Source organism: Brachyhypopomus gauderio, chromosome 3 (assembly GCF_052324685.1).
Source record: "Brachyhypopomus gauderio isolate BG-103 chromosome 3, BGAUD_0.2, whole genome shotgun sequence".
Taxonomy (NCBI): Eukaryota; Metazoa; Chordata; class Actinopteri; order Gymnotiformes; family Hypopomidae; genus Brachyhypopomus; species Brachyhypopomus gauderio.
This window is the reverse complement of record NC_135213.1, coordinates 8,979,538-9,002,427: the sequence shown is the minus strand read 5'-3', so window position 1 is coordinate 9,002,427 and position 22,890 is coordinate 8,979,538. Positions and strand designations below refer to the sequence as shown.

At 46.9% G+C, this 22,890-nt stretch overlaps 1 protein-coding gene across 4 annotated transcripts in view; it reads right to left on the bottom strand.

Annotated features, from left to right (window-relative positions):
• The window catches only part of vti1a (vesicle transport through interaction with t-SNAREs 1A), a 99,624-nt gene that overhangs the window by 52,228 nt on the left and 24,506 nt on the right, over positions 1-22,890 (bottom strand). For 2 of the 4 annotated variants that reach the window (XM_076999333.1, XM_076999334.1), the window contains one exon: positions 19,403-19,487. In XM_076999333.1, the coding sequence (XP_076855448.1) occupies positions 19,403-19,487 (85 nt within the window). Of the gene's footprint in view, positions 1-19,168; positions 19,293-19,402; positions 19,488-22,890 lie in introns of those variants that run through there. The other 2 variants (XM_076999335.1, XM_076999336.1) reach the window with 2 other exon arrangements.

Genomic DNA, 22,890 nt, shown 5'->3' with positions numbered 1-22,890 from the left:
CAGCTGGGGGCACGGCCAGGTTGGCACCGCGTCCCGGCTTGGCCTGGCACGCCAGCCTAACGGCAGGAGCGGAGCCCCGCCTCTGTCACCAGACGCCAGCCGGGCTAACGAGGGCGAGGACGTGCTGCTTAAGAATTCCTCCACATCCTCCAGGAGGCACGAGGGCGCACACGCACGCACGAGCGCGCGCAGGCCGCCGACGTGCCCCCCCCCACCCCCCGGCCGCCGCTGACCGCAAGAAAACGCCAGCCAGGAAGGAAGGAAGAAGACCGGAGCACAAAGAGAACGAGAGAGATTTTCGCTGTAATAGGGTCCGTCTGGAGATCTGACAGAAGTGAAATAGTGCTCTGCCTTTCATTCCTCACAGGCCGGATTGTCCATACGGGCATTACTAATGCGAAATAAATGATATTCCGTCGGGCAGGAGTCCCTGCGATTCCACCGCACAGGCTACCGTCTCCACGTCTGCTCTTTAGAGGAGCGCGGGCAGCTGCCCAAGATCCCGCGCATCGAGGTCCACGGCTACAAATGAAACTTTCCCAGAGTGCAACTACTGAGCTGCATAATTAAAGGGGTTGGTGGTCGCCATGTTATTATCCCTGTTTGCATTAAAGAGAAACTAATAACGCTCCCACCAGGCCTGGAGTGGACCAGCACCAGCACCAGCACGGGCGCTCGCTGCAGCAGGTCGGCTCGACCCGGACGCTCTGAACATCGAGCTAATTCCGATCTCAGATGTCATACAAAACATCAAGGTTACTCCCATCTCCTTCCAAAGCTTAAATTAGCAGAGGTTTAAGATCATGGCCATGTTTTTTTTTTTCCATCCTAAGATATAAAAAATGGATTAAATGAAGCTGAAGTCGGGTTTAATGAGCCCAGCCGGGACACGCGGAGGGCTTTGAGGAGCAGGAAGACCAAGCTGCAGCGTTTCCGCCTCGGTGCCAGTGGCCCGGGTCCAGAGGAGGCGCAGCGTCTGGGAAGGCCCGCCGTCCCGCCGGGCCGGGCCTCCGCACCGCTGCCTCCCTCCGCAGTCTGGCAGCCGAGAGGCCGGCAAACGGCGCCGAGCGACCGCCCCCGTCCGGCCGAGAACGCTGCGGACCGCCCCGCATCACCGGGCGCGGGCGCTAGGAGCTGCAGCGCTGTTGGGTACGGCGGCTCTGGCCCGCGTCAGAGTCTGCGCATTTAGGGGTTTCGGTGTTTCCTTTTCACGGGGGGCCTTCATTAGCCTCTCGTATCGTTTACAAGGGGGCGGCCGTCCACGTGTTGACACTGTTGCTGAATGGACGAATGAAGGGAAGAGCAGGGAGAGAGGAGAGGGCTTGGACCCAGACGACCCCTGGCCCCTCTGGCCCAGAGCCCAGTCTGGCAAAGATCTGTGGGTCTGTCAGCAAGCCCGAGCCACACCCCCTCCTCTCTGAACACACGCCCCCCCCCCCTCCGCCCGGCCAAGCTCAAACCTCGCACGGCAACTTTGACGACGCCAAGCCTGACGCAGGTGGGCCTCTTCACCCGCTAATGCCGACAACTGTCCTCAGGTCAGGCGGGGAGGGGCGGAAGAAAGAGGAGGGGGAGGGTGAGGGAGGGGGGAGAGGGAGCCCGGGCCCTAGCAGGTAGCCCTGGGCAGCAGCCAGGGAGAGGTCAGCCGCATTCCTCCACTACTCCTCCTGTCAGCAATTAGCACCTGTCAGAGGCCCCCGCGCTGTCATTTACAAATAGCCCAGATTAAAATACCGAGCCGGGGCGGGCTGCGCCGGGCACGCGGCCTTCTGCGACGCGGCCGGGGTTAGGGACGTACGGGGAGGCAAGGAAAACAAAAACGCGTATACTAGCAAGAGAGGAGGGGACGAAGCACAGCGCACGCGAGAAAAACACGGGCGGAACCCACCGAACCAGGAGAGAGGTAGAGGGAGGCGGAGTGACGGCCGTCGGCTAAACCTCGGCGGCCACGTGGCAGAGAGAGAGAGAGAGAGAGAGAGAGAGAGAGAGAGAGAGAGGAGCGAAGCACAGTGCTGGATGCCTCTGCGCTGACCCGCTGCTCCGCACACCAGGAGGCCCTGAGCAGGAGACACGAGACGCTCCGCACGCAGGGTGCATATGCTAAAACCAGCCTAATGAGTAATGTGTGTATGTTTGTTTGTGTGTGTGTGTGTGTGTGTGTGTGTGTATGTTTGTTTGTGTGTGTGTGTGTGTGTGTATGACAGATCTGGTGTCAGGCGTAATGCAGAATCCTAACACTGAAAAATGACCCGTCTGTCCAGCGCGTTCCCGAGCCTGCCAGGCCGCCTGCCACTCAAGCCAGCATGGGCCCGGCTCAGGCAGGTAGCACCTGCGGTTCCGCTCCATTACGATCAGCAGCACACACTCATCCCTCACGCACACTGGGTGTGCAGCCCTCACTGTTTGTAGACACTTTTGACAGCGCATGAAACAGCAGCTATGGGTATGTCATCTCAATGAAGCATTTAGCTTAGGCTCTGATAGGGAATATCCGGTGACATTATAATAAGTCTACATGTCACTTGGATAACACAGAGAGATGGCAAACGTAATAGAGCTGTATTGTTGATGCTCTACAACAACAGGACGTCGTAATAAAAATTATTATATTCATAATAGCAAGAAAACGTATTTCTCATTATCATTGTTATTATATTATTATTATAAACTAGGTTTGTTCACATAATAATATGTAAATATTATTTTGCCATTACATTCATAAAAGTTTCAATAATGTTTCTTAGTATCTTAGATTAGTGAATTTTCTGAAAGTTAGAAAAGCAAAAGGACAGAAAGAAGAAAAAAGTTTCAGTGTGTGTGTGTGTGTGTGTGTATGTGTGTGTGTGCTTGAGAGAGAGAGAGAAAGAGAGAGAGAGAGAGAGAAAGAGAGAGAGAGGGAGAGAGAGAGAGAGAGAGAGAGAGAGAGAGAGAGAGAGAGAGAGAGAGAGAGAGAGAGAGAGAGAGAGAGAGAGAGAACCATAGTCCTGCACATAAACACATGATAAACACGTGACTGTCTCTGACACTGGTTTGGTCCTGTACAAGTGCCACATATCCATCATTACACACAAACCTGCTTAGACATACCACCATACCAGAACACACACTCACACACACACACACACAGACACACAGACACACACACAGACAGACAGACACAGACAGACACACACACATATACACACAGAGCAGAGAGAGAAGCGCACAAAGAGCTTTAAAGAGAAAAGTCACACAGTGTGTTAGTATGTTGGAGAAGGCACATCAACACATTGTAATTTTGTAATTGTTAAAGACTTCTTCTATGCTGCTGTGCATGAAATTGACATTATTTCAAGCTCCATTCATGCTACGGATTACTGAAGCATCCATTCACTCTCTTTTACGTTCTAACACACTGATACCACTCTATCACCCTCTAGAGGACGGAGGACTGCGTCAGGCTTTAAGGACAATAAATAATCCTAAAATAATGAAAAAACACACCCCCAACATTCATATTTAACACTTCCCCTATAATGACCTGTAATCTATAATGTATAGCACATCTTCAGATCACACACATGTGCACCAACACACATATACTGTATATGTATGTATATATGCACCGTGCTGATATGAGGAGTAGGAGTGTATGGTGGGTAAGACTGACCCTCACAGCGGCTCTCCAGGGTATAAATAAACATGTGCGTGCTGGGCAACCCTCTAATCACAGGGCCCGAATCAAATTTATTCAAGCATTAATATTTTAGTGCACAGCCATGTGAGAGAGCATGAATGATTAATTTAGACATCACCTCTGTCACAATGCGTTACCCATCTGGCCTCTGATCCACTTTTGAGAATAGTAAACAAAGACTTTTTTTGGAGTTTTGTTATTAATGTCTGGTTTAGAGGAAGAGCGATACTGTGCGAATGGATATTCACCAGGCGGGGGAAAAAATATTAATATAAGGAGATTTTCAAAAAGTTCGTGCACAACGTGCCGTTGTAGGGGCGCTGCAGTAGACAGCCTGAGCTTTTTGTCATTAATCCGCATCAGTAGTGGAAAAATAAATAAATAAATAAGGACTCCTGTCATTTAGGCCAGCTGGGCTACAATAACAAGCACCCGCGTGTCCCATTTGAGAGACGATGCCGTCCTACCCCGGTGCTGAGGAGGTGCCGGCCCGGCCCGTCCCTCCTCCCGGAACAGCCCTCCCCCAACTTCCCCCGCGGGCCAGCGGCTTCAGCGCGGCCTCTGATTGGGCGCGGCTTTGGGTCCCGCTTGTTTGGTAAGCAGAGATCACAGATAACACAGAAACACAATCACGCCACCCCTGCCATCTCGAGAGCCCCGGGGGTCGTGTGGCGGCACGAGCGGGATAAGGGCCTCGCGCGCGCGTGTGTGCGTGCGCCGGTCGCCTCTGTGATACGCTACCTGCCGAGACACGAGCCGTCACGAGAGGGGGAGGGAAGTGTCACCGCGGCGATGCACTGGCATGTGCCCTCGGGTGCTTTTGCTGCGGTTGTCATTTTGTTATTTGTTTTTGTTTGCCTCTCGTGCCCCATTATTCAAATAAATAAAAAAATAATTAGCCGTGTCGTTCGCGGCGGAGCTTGTCGCGGGGCGCGTTTGTGACAAGTGTCAGCGTGTTCCCTTCTGTCGACGCATTTGACCAGACTCTTGTCAGACAGGCCTCTCCTGAGACACCTGGCTTGGCTTAGCCATCATCATCATCATCATCATCATCCTCCTCCTCCTCCTCCTCCTCCACATCAGCAGGAGGAGAGATGTGGAGAGAGGTTCGTCTCCGGAGGATCACAACGGGTCCTGGTTCCTCCCATGGGCACATCCCTTCAAGGAGGCGTCAGCGGGTTCACCGGGCCGGGCTACAATAGTTTGCGCTTAATATGCACCACTACACATGATGCAAGACACTGACTGATATTAATTCATTTTTGGGGAAGGTGGGGACCTACTATAAAGGCCTTGGGAGATGATTACCATTGAGTCTCATGTTCTTAGACACACAGAAGCGCTACTACATGGCGTATGCGAAATTGAACTGGGAAAGATTAAATGGTGTCTAAAAGAAAATTTACATAGGCGGTGGAAGGCGGGTCAGAGCAGCACTGAGGGCCATCCTGGTGGAAACGTGCGGCGGTGCAAACAGAAGCAGGAGCGCGGCGCGGCCCAGAAGGGAACCGGATCAATATGGCATCCTGCGTGCTGGAACTGGATGATCCTCTGCCAGAGGTTACCAGCAGCCTCTGACAAAGTAGAGGAGGTGGAGAGAGAAGAAAGACCAGGACCGAGAAGGAGAAGAAGAGAGAGAGAGAAATGAAAATCTCTCTCTTTCTGCAACACCCCCCCCCCCCCCACCCCTCCCGCACGCAGTCGTGGGGTGGTGGTAATAGATTTTGACACAGAGCCGGCAGGCCAGAGTGAGAGGAGGGGGTGAGAGCCGAGTCGATATCTGAGCAGTGCGGATGGGCTAAACCCCTGGCACTCACACAGGCTAACCAGCGATCATTAGAAAGTCAATGAGTCCTCCAGTGCTCACAGCTTAGCTTTCAGAGGGACAGAGCCAGGCGCTATCCACGCAACAAGCACTGCTCAGAAACACACCGAGAACACAAACACACACACACACACACACACACACTAAAGACGGATGCGATCCCAAACTTGGATACGCACATCGCCATACGGATAAGCACACGCATGAGAAGAAGGTGGCGTGGAGCACAGGTCTTAATTGAACCCGTCTTTTACATTATTGAGCATCTCCTGTCCTGCACCCTGTTACTGGCTGAGCAGGTCCCCGAAGAGGGGCGCACCGAGCTGATCGCAGGTCAGATTAGGCCTTTTCACCCGCACCCATGTATATTTAACACACACACACACACACGCACACGCACGCCCCGCCTTGCTTAACTTACAGATCGGGAAGCCCTCCTCGCCACTCCCGACTAATTAGCCTGAGAGGTACCACCTCGCCCGCTCGCCACTACAAAGACGGCAATCAGTCAGAGAGCGCATGAAAGACGGATCAGCGCCGAGGCCGGTCCGGGAGCCCGGCGACCGCCTGCGCCGACGAGGATGAGGAGTCGTCACGGCGAGGCCGCTCGCATCCCCAGCCTAAGGGCCACCCTAGGTCTCTACCTGCTCTCCCCGCTAATGGCCTGCATACTGGCAGTTAGATGGGGAGACAGGGACGCAGAGAGAAAGAGAGAGAGAGGGAGAGAGAGAGGGGGGGGGGGGGGGCTGTTCACAAGAATCAGTGAGTGACGTTTATTACCCCAACTAGTATGAAACACTCTGACTAAAACATTCTCCACACAGCTCCACTTGCCTTCCACAACCTCATCTGGTGCATTTCGTATTGTGGAGCAGCAGGAAGATAGAGAGGTAGCGTGTTACACAGGCACATCTGACGAGATTAAAGTATTACCTCGACTAGTTGGTTAGAGTTTCCTAAATCTGTTAGGATGTTTACAGAGCATATTCCACTAATCCACAAACACAGCTTCTGTTTGGCCTGCAAAAACAGGGCTCAGCCTCAGTAGACATGACGCTACAAGAGCCTCGCCAAAATCTATTGAGCGGATCCCTAGAGAGCGCAGTGTGCTACGCCGGACGACAGGGGCTAGCGGAGGAGCTAATGAGCCTCACACACACACACACACACACACACACACACACACACACACACACACACACACACGCAGCCTCTCGCCACAACCGTGCGGGCTGTGGTAGGAGCTGCCCTGGTGCTGGAGGCCCGAGCGAGGCCGTGCGCCTTCGAAGCGGAAGCTGAGGCTGAAGCAGGCTGGGGCGGGTGGGGCGGGCGGTGCTGCCCCTGACGGGGAGGTGGAGGCTTGCTCTGGCAACACTGACGCACCGCCTCCCCTTTGAAGGGATTATTAACACATTTTGATTACTGTGGTCCAGTTGTCACAGGAAATATAACCTCCATCAGAGTATGAAACAGATCAGCCTTTCTTCTCATGTGGGGTTTTTTTAATCCTAGCCCACTCCCCCCCCCCCCCCCCCCTCTTACTCAAAGCAATTCACTAATTACTATTGTGGCCATCTTAACGATATAGACCAACACAGCATCAGACTTCTAGCGAAATTAGCTTCCTGCACTTCCTTTATGATAGTGACAATTTAGATTCTCACAGAAGGTCAGAGGAAATGTTTTCAACTATTATTTAAAATAAACCCCGAACAATCAACCAAAGCGTTACGGCATTAAATTTATCTGTAACGGGCACAACATGTCAATACACTGGTTACATATTTAAACACTGCCACACTATGAAATACGTGAATTCCTTCTGAAAAATGGTACTGGATAAAAATAGCATCAAGCAAAAAGACAGCCAGGTTACGGTTGCTGGCGGTAGGCTAAGGGTCCTTTGTAATGCCAAGAGCTGCCTTCTGTGTTTCTGTGAGCCACAGCCACTGGTCCCTGAATGTCCAGGCACAGACACACACACATACACACACACACACACACACACGTGTAGCTCTCCACATTCAGACCCTATTAATCATCAAGTCTTGCAGGAAAAGTCAAGGTCTGAAGATGTATTTTCCAAACTATCAAAAAGGTGATGAGAGTCATTTCACCATACAATACAACATTACTTTACTCAAGGTAAGATCTGACAGTTTGATAATGACCGGAGTGCTATCAATCTCAATACTAAATACGTTAGTCCTTTCATCCAGACATCCAGAGAGAGACTGATTAATGAATGCCCTTATTTCCTATGTGTTTGTACACTGACAATCTCAACATTGCTATTTAGCGTAGCATAATAAATCAAATCAAAAGCAGAGTGAAAGAACCTGTGACCCTTAGAGGTTGGTTATTACTATTATTCCAATAAATATGCTCTGCCTCTTCACATTATAAACCAAATGTTTAAATGACTTTACACATCATTTATCCAACAGCCCACCCCCAATCCTTTTTTCCCAGAAAGGTAATGTGAAGCCTCTTAAGATTACCACAGAGGTGACCCATGTAGCCTGCAAAGAGAACACTGGACTTTCAGTGAAATAAAAAGATTTTAATATCTCTGAATAATTAAATACAGTACATGGATATGAGGAGAACCAAGCTTCTGCTGTGGAGAGGAGCTAGCTGGTGATAGCGAGCTGCAACATGCTAAGTGAAGCTGTATCAGTAACTCCACATACGCAAGGAACGAAAAGACATTTTCTAAACAGTAAAAACACTGGCATAATAAATCAACCTATAAGTTACACAGCACAGTTCACCACAAAGAAAAAAAAAAAAACAAACTAGCTACAAATTAGCAGGAAAATGTGCAATTGCGCGTTTGCCACATACGTTTGTGACATCTATCTCCATCAACACAGAACTGTGAGAGACACTGTGAGTGTGAAGTGCACAGATGATCTGTGGCTAGCTAAGCAGTGCAAATCAAAGGGCAGGATGGGCCCGGGGAAAGTAGGGCAGGGCCGGGCCACGGGGAGAGGGGCGTGAGGGAGAGGGAGCCCGGGGTTCAGGTGCCACTTCTGTGGAGGCACCTTCTGCTCAGGACGCTCCCCTCACACACACTGTGCCTGGACGGACAGAGCCATTTGGCCCAAATAAATCCAGGTGGTCCAGGATGCCACAGAACTCTTCAAACATAAATGCACATCTCTCCCCTCTTCCCCCCAATCCCTCCTCCTTTATGACCTTTTCCCTCCATCTCTGTGTGTGTGTGTGTGTGTGTGTGTGTGGGGGTGTGTGTATTATTATTTGAATAACTACAGATATTTAGTTTAGCTACACTGGATGACTGAAAAAAAGATACACAACAAAATCCATAAATTGAATAATGGATAACTAAACTGTCCAAATAGCTTCATTAAAATTATTTTTTTCATTGAAATACTTCTTTTTGTGAGAGCTTATATTAAGATCATAATCATGCAGGCTTTTGTCAGTGTGTGTGTGTGTGTGTGTGTGTGTGTGTGTGTGTGCGTGCGTGCGTGTATGTATTTACACATCTTGCAAGGACCTATCACTGGATGAAAAAGGACTCTAGAAAACAATTATTCCCTTACTAAGTAAAGGTAAATGGCGATGCTTCTCACTGTACCTACACCTGCAATGCTGTTTCAGCGCCACGATCCGCACAATTACCGACGGAATTATGCATAAACCATTATGCACAGAGCAGTTTAAACGACTTTCCTCTCTGGTCCGTCGTTCATTAGGAGCTCATTAAAAAAGAAACTAAGATGTTTTGCGAATGCAACAACATGAGCCTGTAGATGTGACAACCATGGATGTTTCAGACACAGAAGTAAAAAAACACGGAGCTGCTCAAGCTGCAGTGTCATAAGCAAAATAATAATTATTCAATTCAACAGCGTGAACTAATAAAAGGGCAATCGGATTGGTTAACTTAGGACGAATATGACGAATGCTTAGAAACGTCGGTACAGAGGAAAACAGGGTAGTCCGTTTTGCAATGTTTTCAGAAATAAAGAAATTCTACTGCTGTTGAATTACAAAAGAATTGTGTCTCCATTAGATCAAGATGAATTCCAAATCCATTCAACAGGATTTTATTGTAACAGTGGAGGTTACACCAATAATTCAGCAATAATGGGTAAAAAAAAAAAAAAAAAAACACAGAAAAAGGCTTAAAGGCCTCACGTTTAAAAGAACATGTTTTCTTTGGTACAGGTTTTATAATCATTAAATGGAGTCATGGCAGACCGCAATAAAACACATTCAATCAGGATCAACCTTGAGCATTAGTTCTTAGCTGATATTGATTTTTATATTCTAATGGGAACAATTTTCTTCAAGAATACATCATAAATAAAAATATACACAAACAACTATCAGACTGTGAACAATATCACAATTTAATGTGACTGAGAGCCGGCCCTTTACCAAATGAAAACCGTCGTAGAAATGCAGTCCTGTGAGTATATTTGAGAGGAAAAGCATCATTTCTTATTTATTTATAGGGAGCTAATTAAGCTGACATTCAAACTAAGACTCGCCACGTCTCGAAATGATCTCAGCAGGCACACACCATAAAGGAACTTCCTTGCACAGACACGTGCGCACCCACAGAGAACACATACACACACCAAACTGCGATAAATAAATAAAGCTCAAACAAGTTTCTAAGGTTGTAAGCAATGCTCATCTTTTCAGGAACTTTCAGCTCCGGGAGAACAGTCCGGAGGCTTCGGCAGTGAGGAATGAGCGGTGGAGACCTCCAGTGTGGAGAGAGAGCGAGGAGAGCCACGCAGACCTCCTTCCTTACGGTGGCTCAAGGGCGCAGCCTATGTGTCACACTGTAGACTGCAGCTCCATCAGTTCATATCATGCAGCCCATTCATTTATATGGCAGTCAAACTACCCAAAGCCTCCCAAGGTTACAACAAAGGACACCAAAACTTCTGAGCATTCACTGAACACGTAACAGAGATCAGTGTCCGCAAAGCAGAAATACAAGGGGCTTGTCAAATCCGCCCGCCACACGGAACGAGGAGAAAGTGTGCGTACAGCAATTTTTACCCAGATTTTGGGGGGGGGGGGGGCTTCCTCAAATAATGCAAATATAATTATGTCATCATTAAGATGGCAGAGCAATAATATGTTACAGTGACATAATAATGTCACCGTCCCACTGGGCCACACCACTCATAACGGAGGGGCTACTTAAGCTAAATGCCACACATTTTTCGCCCCCCGTTTACAGCTCGCCGCGCCGGTTAAGCGCAGCTCGCCCTGTGGAACGGTGGGGGGGCACGCGGTGCACCCGGTCCTGCCGCCCCCTCCGGACCAAAGCGAGGCTGTCCCACTGACTGACAGATGGAGCCCCCAGCTGACAGCCCGGGCCGGGCGTTTCATGTTCGGCGGGCGTCCTAAGCCCGCGGCCGCCCCGGCCCACGGCGAGGCCCGCAGAAGAGGAAGCCGCTTTGAGGGGCGACGCAGCACAAGCGGACGCTGAGGGGACAGACGGACAGCACTAATGATGCCCTTTATCCTTCCCCAGTGCAAGCCAAGGGTGGCCCGCACTCCCCCGTCCACATATTGGCCCATATTGCGTTTAAAGAACGCGAGCGTCAGCGCTGGGTAACGCTGGCTAATAAACCACCGCTAATGACTGTAACGTCCAACAAAGGTTAACAGCAGGTATGGGGCTGAGAAACAGACTTGGATGAGAGAGGCTCAGGCAAAGTGAGTGGCAGACAGACACGGAAGACAAAAATACACGTGAATACCATTAAAACAAATCCTACAAGACAAACATGACAACTACAAAAAACAGGTTAAAAAAAAAAAAGACTCATCTTGCAAAGCATTCTTTTGAGTCTGTTTCCTGGAGTCTACTAGCTCAACATAAAAACACAAAAACCATGGAACTAAAACAGAGTCTCATTCAGAGATCACACTGAATACATGATGTCTGAACACAATTCGACTGGCCCGTGAATCGCCCCTGCCTTTAATACAGCAAGACATTTAACTCAGCATTATTTTACATATTTATGGCGGCCTTCGTCCTTTCATTCTTTACAAAAGAGCAGGAATAAGAGGGTACGCCATGACGCAACGAGCAAAACCCCGAATGCCGCCCCTTTGTCTCCTGCGCCTGCCTTTGTAGGGCTCCGTCTGACTAGCTCCGGCTCTCCCTGTCACTGCCACCCAAATCCCCCAGAATCCTTAGCGAATTAGGCCTCCTTTAACTGCCATCACTCCGCTGTCATCGCCGTGTCACTCCCATCACACAATTAACGTTTATGATCCTTGTCCCGCAGTGACAAGGTAGCGCCGTGTCCCCTAGCCCCGCCCACACTTTCCTCTTTTACTTCGTTGCACTTTTTTTTTTTTTTTTTGATATGGCAGCGTCTCAGATGTGCCAGCTCTTTAAAGCGCCCGACAAGAGCGCCCATGGGGGTCCGCACATCTCACTTTTGTCTTCGATTTCCTTCCAAAACAGTTTTATTTAATGCAATCCATCTCAGGCTCCTCTCTGACGCTTCCTCTGTGTCAATCAAAGGTCAGTGAAACACTGTAGGGGTGGGCTGGCAGAGGGTGGCTGTGTGTGTGTGTGTGTGTGTGTGTGTGTGTGTGTGTGTGTGTGTTTATAGTGCACAGAAAATGCATAGATACTGTAAAGGACATACATGGACATACGTACTTGCAGGTCTTTCAACATAATATAGAAATTTACTTAAATGTACAATGGAAGATTAGTTGTCACAGTGATTTACTTTGACAAGTCCATTTACTTTGATGTAAAATCACAAACAAGAAATGCTGTAAAGAAACGCTTTCCCTCATGCAAAGTAGAATTATTCTTTGCGAATGAAATGAACATCACAATATATTTCTGTGCATATAGTATTATATATTACATTTTTGTACGCATGTAATTGTTTCCAGTGATATACTGAGAGTCAACATCAGATAGGAACATCAGCCAAACTTTAATTCGCCATATTCGACTACAGGATCATTAGTTTTACACGAGGTCAAAGGTCGACAAAGAAAACGAAGATCTACTGGCTAAATATAAAAGATCTGTTGGCTATAAAAGATCTATTGTAAACTATGCCCCAAATACATAATTCACTCCATGTAAAGAAGAAACTGTCTACGTCAATTGACAGCAACCTACAAATCCATTCACTGTTCATTTATAACAGCAATGTGAGTAATGTCTACACGTCCCATCAATTTTCAGTTGCCAAAAAGTGTTCCCTCCCCTCAGTATACCATGATAAAAGTGGTAAAAACTCTTTTATGTGGTGCTGGGATTGTGCTCCTCCTTCTGTGCATATCTCTTCTTTTCCTAGTCCTAGGCCAATTAGTGAGAGCGTAATACCTCTCACACGTTGTACCTAATCAGGGATGCTGTTGTTCCCACAAGCAAGATTCCTTTTTCTCCTACAACACATTTTTTTATATATAAACCCTGTACTAAGCAATATTTAATTGAATACAAATAGTGTTTTAGTCAGACTCAATCCCTCCTGCAGTCTCCAGGAAAGAAGAGAATTAAACGTGTCGAGGAAGTAAGTTGTGGTTGTTGAAGAGGCTCATTTCAACAAGACAAGCAAGAAGCGTACTTTTCACTCACACGCAACAGCCCAGCTAAAAACACTTTTCTCCACCGCAGAACTTCCAAAAAATTCTGCCAGAGATTCTGACACCCAACGATCCCACTTAACATGGCCCAAAACTGCGAGAGCAATCCGAATGTCCCAACTCGTCAACACATGCACTCCCTATCAACAATCACTGTCAGAGATACACAGTCAGACATGAAACCACACACCCAGCCTACTGGAGTCTGTTGGTTCAGCTCTTGCATTAAGAGGCTATGTGCTGGCTTGCCATTGTGCAAGTTTCGCCTTTTGTCTGGGCAAGCTGAAACCAGAGGCTGCACCTTAGCTACCACAGTTCAAGCGTAAACACTTTTTGTGTGTCTCAGTAGAACACTGTTGCCAATGGACCCCCAAATCCTTGGAACAGCTGAGTCTTTCGGTGTCAAAGATAATGGCGATTTATTGCAATGCCAGGCTTTTTCTTTCACACCCCCCCACCGCACCCCCCCCACCCCTCAAATCGTCCTCCTCCTCTTTCTCGCTCAAACCGATTAAAATTAAGCCGTAAACATGTGAGGACAGAATTAGCACATTTAGCGAGCCTCCTCTCCCACATCCCATTTGCGCTGCCGAGCGGCTGATCCCCGCAGCCGAACGCGGGTGCAATTTTAATGACGAGTTCTGTTTTTGAAGTCCAGATGAAAAAAGCGTCGCCTGCCGTTTGTGGCGGCGCTAGATACGGCGAGGCCGGGCCCGGCGTGATTGGGGGGGAACGCCACCGACTCGGACTCGGGGCTCTTCGATAGGATCGGTGTCATTTTCCTCTCCACGATAAGACGCCTCGCTGACAAGGCCCGATTAGGGAAGAAGAAATCATTACTTCTCCGTCTTTCATCCGCCGGGGGGGTTGGCGATAAACAGCTCACCCGTGGGGAGATTTACAGAGGAGGAAACCTTACTCGCACATACACAAACATAAATGTACAGACTTCTACAAAATGTTCATTTCACAGGATAATATACATCTAACCTATCCACATGTATGACAAAACCAAATACGAAAGGATATACACCTGGCTAATGTTAATCTGTGTGCTCACAACAAGCACGTCATGGCACCATTGTGTTATTTAAGTAACGCAAAGCCAATAAACCTACATTTCCAACTGAACGGCGCCTTTATTACAAAGAGGAAGGGAACATCTCTCCAAGAAAATCTATTCTAGATGAATTTCCCTCTCTGCATAACTAAAACTCCAGCTTTAAAATATTCAAATCTCACGCCTCAGCTTCATGAATCAGACAATTATCAAATAACGTCATATTCTTTTTGAAACACAATACAGCATTCAGATTTCATCAAACTACAAACCCTGAGTTATTTTTTATGCTATACCTTGAGGAAATCTACTTCAGGATAGTGAGAGGTTTTTGTGTTGAAAATTAAAGCCTATTCAGGAAAATAAATTATTGTGAAATAATGACACTAATATAGATAAAGGATGACACTTAAATTAGACAAATAATAAAAGCTTAAATGGAAGAAAAAAAGTAAAAAAATTAAAAAAATAAATAAAATCAATGTATCTTCTGATCCAAAATAAATTAGTAAATGAATGAACACAATTTAATTTGACCAGTCAAAAAACAAGCTACATACACATGTTGTTAAATATCCTTTCATTACTATTATTAAAGTGTATTTGAACAATATTTATGTATTTTACTGAATACTACGAGATGCATTTTGAAAGAAAGAAGAAAAATGCTGACATGAACGAATATTTACTAATAATGGCAGCACAACAAAAATGACAGCAGTATTTCCAGTCTGTCCAGTATTCCGTATTTCCAGCATCTCCAGTATAACTGATATTAAAAAGGTGCACTGCACTTCAAACAGCCCCGTGGGGCTTGTACAAGTTGGAAATGTACCTGTCTGCATAAGCAGACAATAACTCATTTGGATTTAAAAACAATATTATAATAAGGATCTGCACATAGCACGTGGTTTAAATGAAAGTAAATAAAAAATGACTGATCGAATCTATCGAGTGCCATTGCTAGCAAGTCTAACTAACTTCAGAGTTTGCAGTTTATGTTACGTGTCAAAAGAAAAAGCAGAGAGAAAGAGGAGAGAACGAGGGAGAGAGACAGAGTGTGACAGAGAGGGAGAGAGAGAGAGAGAGAGATGAAGAGACAGAGACAAGTACGTGTATGTTACTGGGGCACTCCAGCACCCATGGACTGACACAGCAAGTCTCAAAGCCATGCTCAGCTTCAAAAGGGAGCATTTTTTTATGTTTACAAAGTATAATTATTTATTTCTTCATTCCATCATTTATTTCTTTATTTATTTCTATCCCGACACACTCAGCTTTTCCACGAAGCCCTCACTGATGACGCCCCCCCCCCCCCACCCCCCATGCTTGCTCTTTTAATACCAGCGGAAAAAAAATCAAACCGCTCTAAAACAAATTGATGTCCTCTTTAATATAGTCGTCACATCATCACAGGGCGCTCACGTCTGTCTTGGTGACAACTGCAGGGTTGTGTAGCTCAGCCTCCATGGCTGCTGCTTTGTTGGTCGCTTCAATGATTTATCACAAAAAAAAGAAAGAAAGAAAAGAGAGGGGGAGAGAGGCAGAAAGAAAGAAAGAGCCTCTCGATTGAGTCATTGGCACCTTTGATTGACAAGGCCTAATCAGCTTATCTGGGTGCTAATAAAGTTGATGGCCTGCAGAGCTGCTCTCTACCTGACTCTGCGTGAACTATGGGCCCCGGCGTGGGGCCCCCAGGGGCCGGGGCCCGACCCTCTCTGCTTATCTAAACGCTGCTGAAATCAATCCCTAATGAGCTGGTCTCATTCTGCCCCATCGATCCGGGGCGGACACGGCGGCGCTGCTCCCGCTTGCTGGAAAGGCCAGCGCTGCCCTCCTCACGGGCCACCGGCAGCCTTAACCAGCCACGCACAGCACCTTCTGTTTGCTTTAGCAATTAGCGGTCGCCCCGCGGAGACGGCCGGCGCTCAGCCGTGCACCTGCAGCTTTATTCCGTTCTTAACCGCAACGTCTTAATTCTTAATAGACCAGACCGCAAGGGCCCAGTCGTGGTCAAGACAGGCGCGATGAGATTTAAACCAATCCATGAAACTGGAAGCACGCTTTCCCCGTCTCTGGACACGTGCTCGCCTCGCACGGGACCGCCGAGATCCGGGACGTCCCTGATTTAAATGTCTCCAAATTGGCTCCTTCCGTTCTCGAGTCAAGGCTGCGGGCTCACGCCGGTTCAGAAGCTCTAAATGGCCGCCCTCTCCTAATGACACCCCATACCTTATTTATGAGACAAACGGAGCAGTAAACAGCCCTGCGTGTCCGGAGTGCTCTCGCAACGTTTCTCAAAGGCTCGGCGAGTGGCCCCGGCACGCCACAGCTGGAAAGAGCGGCCCGGTTTCAGCCCTGTGAACGCACTCTCCCAGACACTCCTCACCGCACGCGCCCGGAGCCGCCTTCTCAGACATCAAGGGGGAGGGGGGAGATGCAGCACAGCATTCCCGCGCCGCCATCTTTGTTTGGGGGGGGGGGGGGGGGGGTTTGTGTGTGTGTTTTTTTATGCGTTGCGCATTTGGCCCAAACCGATCGGTGTTAACACGTTAACCCAGTTCTACCTCGCTGGGTGATTTCCCTGGATTATTTCACTGGATTATTTCACCATTTGCATTACTGAGGAAGCACGCACATGCTCTTAAGTATTCAAAGTGGTTCCTGGTGTTCCTAGTCTGTGGGGCGGCTGCAACAACGATGTACCAACACACCCTGATAACAACAATACACTTAGATGCCAAACATGCACAGAGCACAGATAACACATAAAAGCTCATTTATACACCTTGGAATATATAATTCTGCCGGGCTGCGTTTTTGTCTTCAGGCTGGAGATAGTAATAGTAATAAGCACTGTAAATTATTTGAGGTGGAAACGCCACTATTTTTTTATGACTTGACCCACGCAGTGTTGAAGCACCAAAGGCTGGCAATATGGCTGCCATCTAGTCTCCTCAAAAAAGCAGAAGATGACTCATCAGGTCAAACGTCTTTCTTTCACTGCTCCAAAGTCTCTGTTTGAGATATAATACCAGTTATATGTATTTATATTTTATATTTTTGTGATTGCGTTTTCAGATGCAAGTGTGTGTTTTTTTTTTACCCCAGTACATGAATACATGTCTTTTACAGCTCTCTGGTGGAAATGTCCGCCTTTATTCTTGATAGTAAACCTCAACTTTTAACCACGATTTCTCCACAGAGAGACAGGTTCTTCTTCTTAAAAAAAAAGAAGAAAAAATGTAATGCATATTTTTTGGAACCTTTTTCTGTTTCTGAGACTGAAATGTGGGCAACTCTTTCATAATATGTTAAATGTCTCATTCTTATAAAACCTGTTGGGTTATAAAATATATTTTATGAAAAAAGACAGGCTTGCATTAGCACTAAAACTGCCATGAGCATATCTTGCATAAAATAATTAAATTATTTAAATCTCCCACCACTTCTATATGCTGGCATTTTTTAACTGTGTGTGATTTAATCTCCTCACACACCTTTACTTTAACTTTGGTCAACACCTCAAAACTTTTGAACAAATACCTCAGCTAATAAAATACACTGTTCTTAAGTGTGGAGTATATACATTGGTGTTATATGTGGTAATGTGGAGGAAGCGGATGTAGTAGTGCGTGTGATGAGCTCTGGAGGAGCATCAACACACACTCCATAAGTCTCCTCAGCGAGGGTCAGCGCTGCCCTGCCGGTCGGACTCTGTGCTGTGAGGAGCGCGTGGGTGAACCTCGTGGGTTCTCCTCACCTCCCGGCTGCCTCCGTCTCCCTAGCGTGAGGCGGCCCTGTGGGCTTGGAGTTTGTTTTCTTGCTTTTTTTTTAAGGCTTTTTTTGTTTGTTTGTTTGTTTGTAGGGGGACCGGAGGGGAGTGTTTGGGGTACCTGCGGTTGAGATTCAGAGAGTGGCAGGTGTGTGTGTGTGTGTGTGTGTGTGTGTGGGGCAGGGTCAGGAGGTCAGGGATTAGCCACATGGGGTGAGCCTCAGACAGTCCTGGCCTCGGCCGCTGCTCTGCCGCACGGACAGCAGTGAGACGGGCTGCGCAAACACGTATTGTTCATGCCTGGTGGGACCCACAGGGGGGGGCTGGACGGGACGCGGGACCCTACGGGTCGCCAGGACGCAGAAACGGCCGTTTAAGAGGACGTGGCCCAGCTCGGGGGAGGGGCCGATGCTGCTGGCTGGAACAGACGGGCGCGGTTCAGACACAGACCGGCGTCGGAGCCTCAGACGCGCACGCGAGAGGGAGAAACCAAGTCGGAGTGGAAGAAAAACAAAGGGCATCCAGAATGAGACGGGAAAACGGTGAAGCAGTGCGCGCGGAAGGAAAGAGCGAGCGGCGGGAAAAAACCGTCCTGCATGAGCTCGAGATGATCTGAAACAAATGAAACTAAATTTTTAAGCAGGGGATGCAGATTGTATTTATGAATTTGTGAGTTGTGCTGGTGAGACATCAAAAGGCGATGGTCTGTGCAACCCTTTCTCGACTTGAATTATTAACTCTGTCGACGTCGCACATGAGCCACTCTGCCATTATAGTGTAAATTAACAAACTTTTCAAAACTACAGCGGAAGCCAAAGAAAGCCGGTTGCTTCTTGAAGAAGAAGCTTTGATACATCTCCAAGGAATACACTCTGCCTCCATATACCACAGCGACAGTCAGCATTGGGGGGGAGGGGGGTGCCTACAGATTTAATCTATTTCAGATCTAAATGAGCTCATTTTCTTATATTTAAAGATGAAAACTAACCCTAAGATAGGCATATGAATCAGATGGTGTTCAGGATGTTTTATTTAGAAACTGGTTTATTAAAAGATGCCGGTCTTTGTTTTGTTTTTTGAGACCGCGAAATTGTTAAGGAACGCTGACGTTGTTTATTTCAGTATTACACCCCCCCTCCCCCCCCACCCCTTTCTGAGCCATAATAAAAAAAGGCTCTATAGCTCTGCCTGTGTTGCACACACATATAGCCCTCCACAGACGGGAGCATGGGAAATAAGGCAGTGTGTTTTGTGTGCACCCAACACAGGACTGGAGGCCGCCCTCGTCTCTACACCTCTCTCTCCATCGTCCGCCTTTGATGTTTTCCTGCAAATGTCACCAGTCGTCAAGCCACCCCCCCATCCCTTCTCGAGCACATATGAGCGAGACTATTTGCTGTCGCTCAGTACCCCCCCCCAACTACCCACAATGCCTACCGGTTTCCACAGCTATCTGGTAGCCAGCCTCCAGTCTCCGAGATGACCTTTCCAGCCTCTCCGTGTTGTCCAACAGATGTGCTCTCTGGGAAAAAAAAAACAGGCAGAAAGAAGAATACAATAAGGAGGAGGAGAAGAATGACTGAAAGGACCCAGAGACAACGGAGAGAGACGTTTCTTAAATTTGTTGATATCTGATAAAGTATGGCACAACACATGCACCATCTGTACAAAATCAGGCATTTGACTGAACTCTATTCTGTGGTTTTTTTTTTTAACTCCATGAATTGGATTTTTGGCTGACTAGAGTTCTATAAAGATCAGAGTCCAAGCAATAACCTTTGCTCTACTTTAATTGAGGTTTCTCTCAACTCATTGCTTTGTTATGGAGGTGTTCATCGTTACAAGATCTCATTACCTCACACGGCGCACTGGGGCAAAGTTTAGCATGAGAGAAAGGCCAATTGAGCCTTATATATATATAATACCTTAGTGCTTGAAGTTTCAGATTAGTTCATATCAGAATGTTGGACAGCTTTGGTGGGTGCCTCAGTAAACCTCATTAATCACTTCTCTCCTAATTCTGGCACTTGAAGCATCCCATCTCTAATAAGTCTAGGTTGGACAATACAGCAGCATCATTCTTTGAAACTTGAGACCTAGCAGTGTTATATTATTAAATTAACCCCATTTTATAAAGTCCAACTACCGCAGGTCATGTAAGGTCAAACATGCTGTGTAAATCAGAAATACCTAAATAAATGTGTCTCTGTGGAAGAATAACAGTACATGATATTGTTTGACAACCCTACATACCCTTGTGAAGAGTGTAGATCTTCAGGTCCATGGTGACATTAAAACCATGGTCAAGAGACAGACTATAAATAGTCTACTCAAAAGATATGTTTTTATCATTGAAAAATTATCTAGAATTATATACTCAATAAACAACTTTCAAACTATTTACTTAAACTTAAACTTATTGGGGTGCATTACATTTTAAAAATATTTGAATTAGACTCCAATAAGCACACAAACACCCAACAAAAAACTACAATGATATGAAAAATACTGACTTACTTTAAACTAGGTTAACAGTTAAAACAGTCCTTATGCTAGCTGAACACTATCTTTATTTTGCATTAATAATAATGAGCACAAACTCTAAAGAACACTCATTACAATCTTGGAAAGAAAAAAATATCCACAGCTCACACCAGACAGAAACAATATTGCCCAGAAATAATGTACACAGTACATCATCCCAGAAAACCCTTGTTTTATTCTCTAAATGTGTACGAGCTTGCCTTCTTTCCAACAGAGGGTTACAATTACCCCCAGTAAACCCACGGTTTACACCAACACAAAGAACAGGGCTAAAAGGAGCCTCTAGTTTTAGTTAAGCTGTCAAAATATGCACCAGCTAATCACTGCTGGAAATGAAATGAAAAACAGACGTCATTCCACTTTTCAAAGTTTGACAATCACAGAGAAGAGGGTGGAAAAAAAAAGAAACTGCTCTGAACTTTTTTTTTCTTCTCCTCCTTTCAGTTGACAGATGTCATTTAAAATTGTAGAAATACTTTTTAATAGTTTAAGGGTGGGGGTGTTGGTTAGAGCTGGTGAAAGAGAGGGAGGGTGAGGGAGAGCAAAATGGGAGAGGGATGGGGAGAGAGAGAGAGAGAGAGAGAGAGAGAGAAAGGGAGGGAGAGCGAATGAGAGAAAAAGAGGGAGAGAAAGAAGGAGAAAGACGGAGGGGGGGTGCGCAAGGGGAAAAGGGAGCCAGTTCTGCCTAATGAGCCCCTCTGGATGAGCAGAGATGGAGGGGACGTATTGACATGCAACGCTTAAGCTAATACACCTAGACCATGGATGTGCCCGTGTGCCTGGGAGCACAAGGCAGCCGGGGATACTGACAGAGTAGCTCGCTCCCCTGTCTTCAAAGAGCTCAAGTGATTAGTATGTTATCATTACCATTCGAAACGTGATTTTCCTATTCCCTCTCGGCAAAGGTGACACGTCTTGGGGAGACGGCCAGCAGACTCGCGCGGTGGAAAGCCACTTCAAAGCTTTTCCTTGAATTTTTTCGCTCCCTCTCCCGCGCTCATTCCCTCTCTCCGCTCTGCCTTTCCAGGGGAGGTGGTGGTGGTGGTGGTGGGGGGGTACGGGGGTGGGGGGTACGGGGGTGGTGGCTCCCATTGTGGAGCGGGATCATTAGAATTACGCACTTGGGCATGAAGCGCACAGGAGCGGGAGGTGAGGGTGAAGGTAGCGGTGACGACACGGTGGCGGGAAGGTAGTGTGCCAAGTGGATACTTCCTCTCCGAATCCGAGAAAGGAGGGGTGAGAAGAAAATACACACACACACACACACACACACACACACACCTGGAAGTCTAGAGAAGAGGAGGGACTAGGAGGACCTGGGTCTCACTGTGGTCTCTGCTAAATTAACATGTCCTGTCGACATCAGCGGTGTCATAACTCATAATGCAGGTGCTGGGTCCTGGCTCCCAGGGATTTGGGAGTTTGCCCAGTAATCCAAGCAGGTTCCCATTGTGCAGGGAGCAGCGCACACAGCAACAGGACGCAGAATTACAGAAACACCCTTTATTTCAAATGCAAAATAATAATAATAATAAAAAAAAGAATCACTCTCATCATTCACCCATATACCCTGACAAAATGACCTAAATACAAGAAGAAAAAAAAAATGTTTTTTCAGATTCACTGGCTTGGAGAGCAATGAGCTGTCAGCAAAACTCTCCCTCATTCTTGGTCTTATGGAGTTCAACAGAAGCTCCTTTTAAATAGCGCATGATAAATATCGGTGTGTTTGTGTGTGCCCCTTCCTATTTCCGCTTATGCATTTATGCCTTTTTATCCCACACCTGCATTTTCTACAAAGACCTTCTAAGAAACTACACATGTATTTTTCTCCCTCTCTTTTATTATATGGAGAATCACACTTCAGTTGTAAGTTATTAACAGGGACCCAGGAACAATGCAACCGCCGCCAAAGATACCTCTCTCCTCTCTTTTTTCAATATCAAACACAGACGCTTACTATCAGAACTTTCAAAAGTTCAGATGATTCCTTATTATTTCAATAAGAGGGGAGAGTCAAAGTGAATAATGATGACAGCTGTGATTCGAGTTGACTGTGTGATCTTCTCCACAGTTTGTTTGGGACTTGTAAGACGAGGAATTACAAGTGTCAAACAGCTGTGAATATGGGCGCTAAATATTTAAACGTGTTTTCTAGCTGAAGAAAGTATAGTTTTAAAAAGCGGGGCTAAGTGTATATAAGCTATGCGGCCTTTGATGAAAACTCTGGAAAACGGAGGGAAAATGAAAGAGAGGCGAAGCGTTCAGGGGAGCAAAATCACACCTAATTTAACAGCACATTTAAAAAAGGGAAGTGTGTGTGTGAACACTGAAGGGGTCTTCTCACCCAAGGCTGATCTTTACTCCCCATTTTGTTTGGT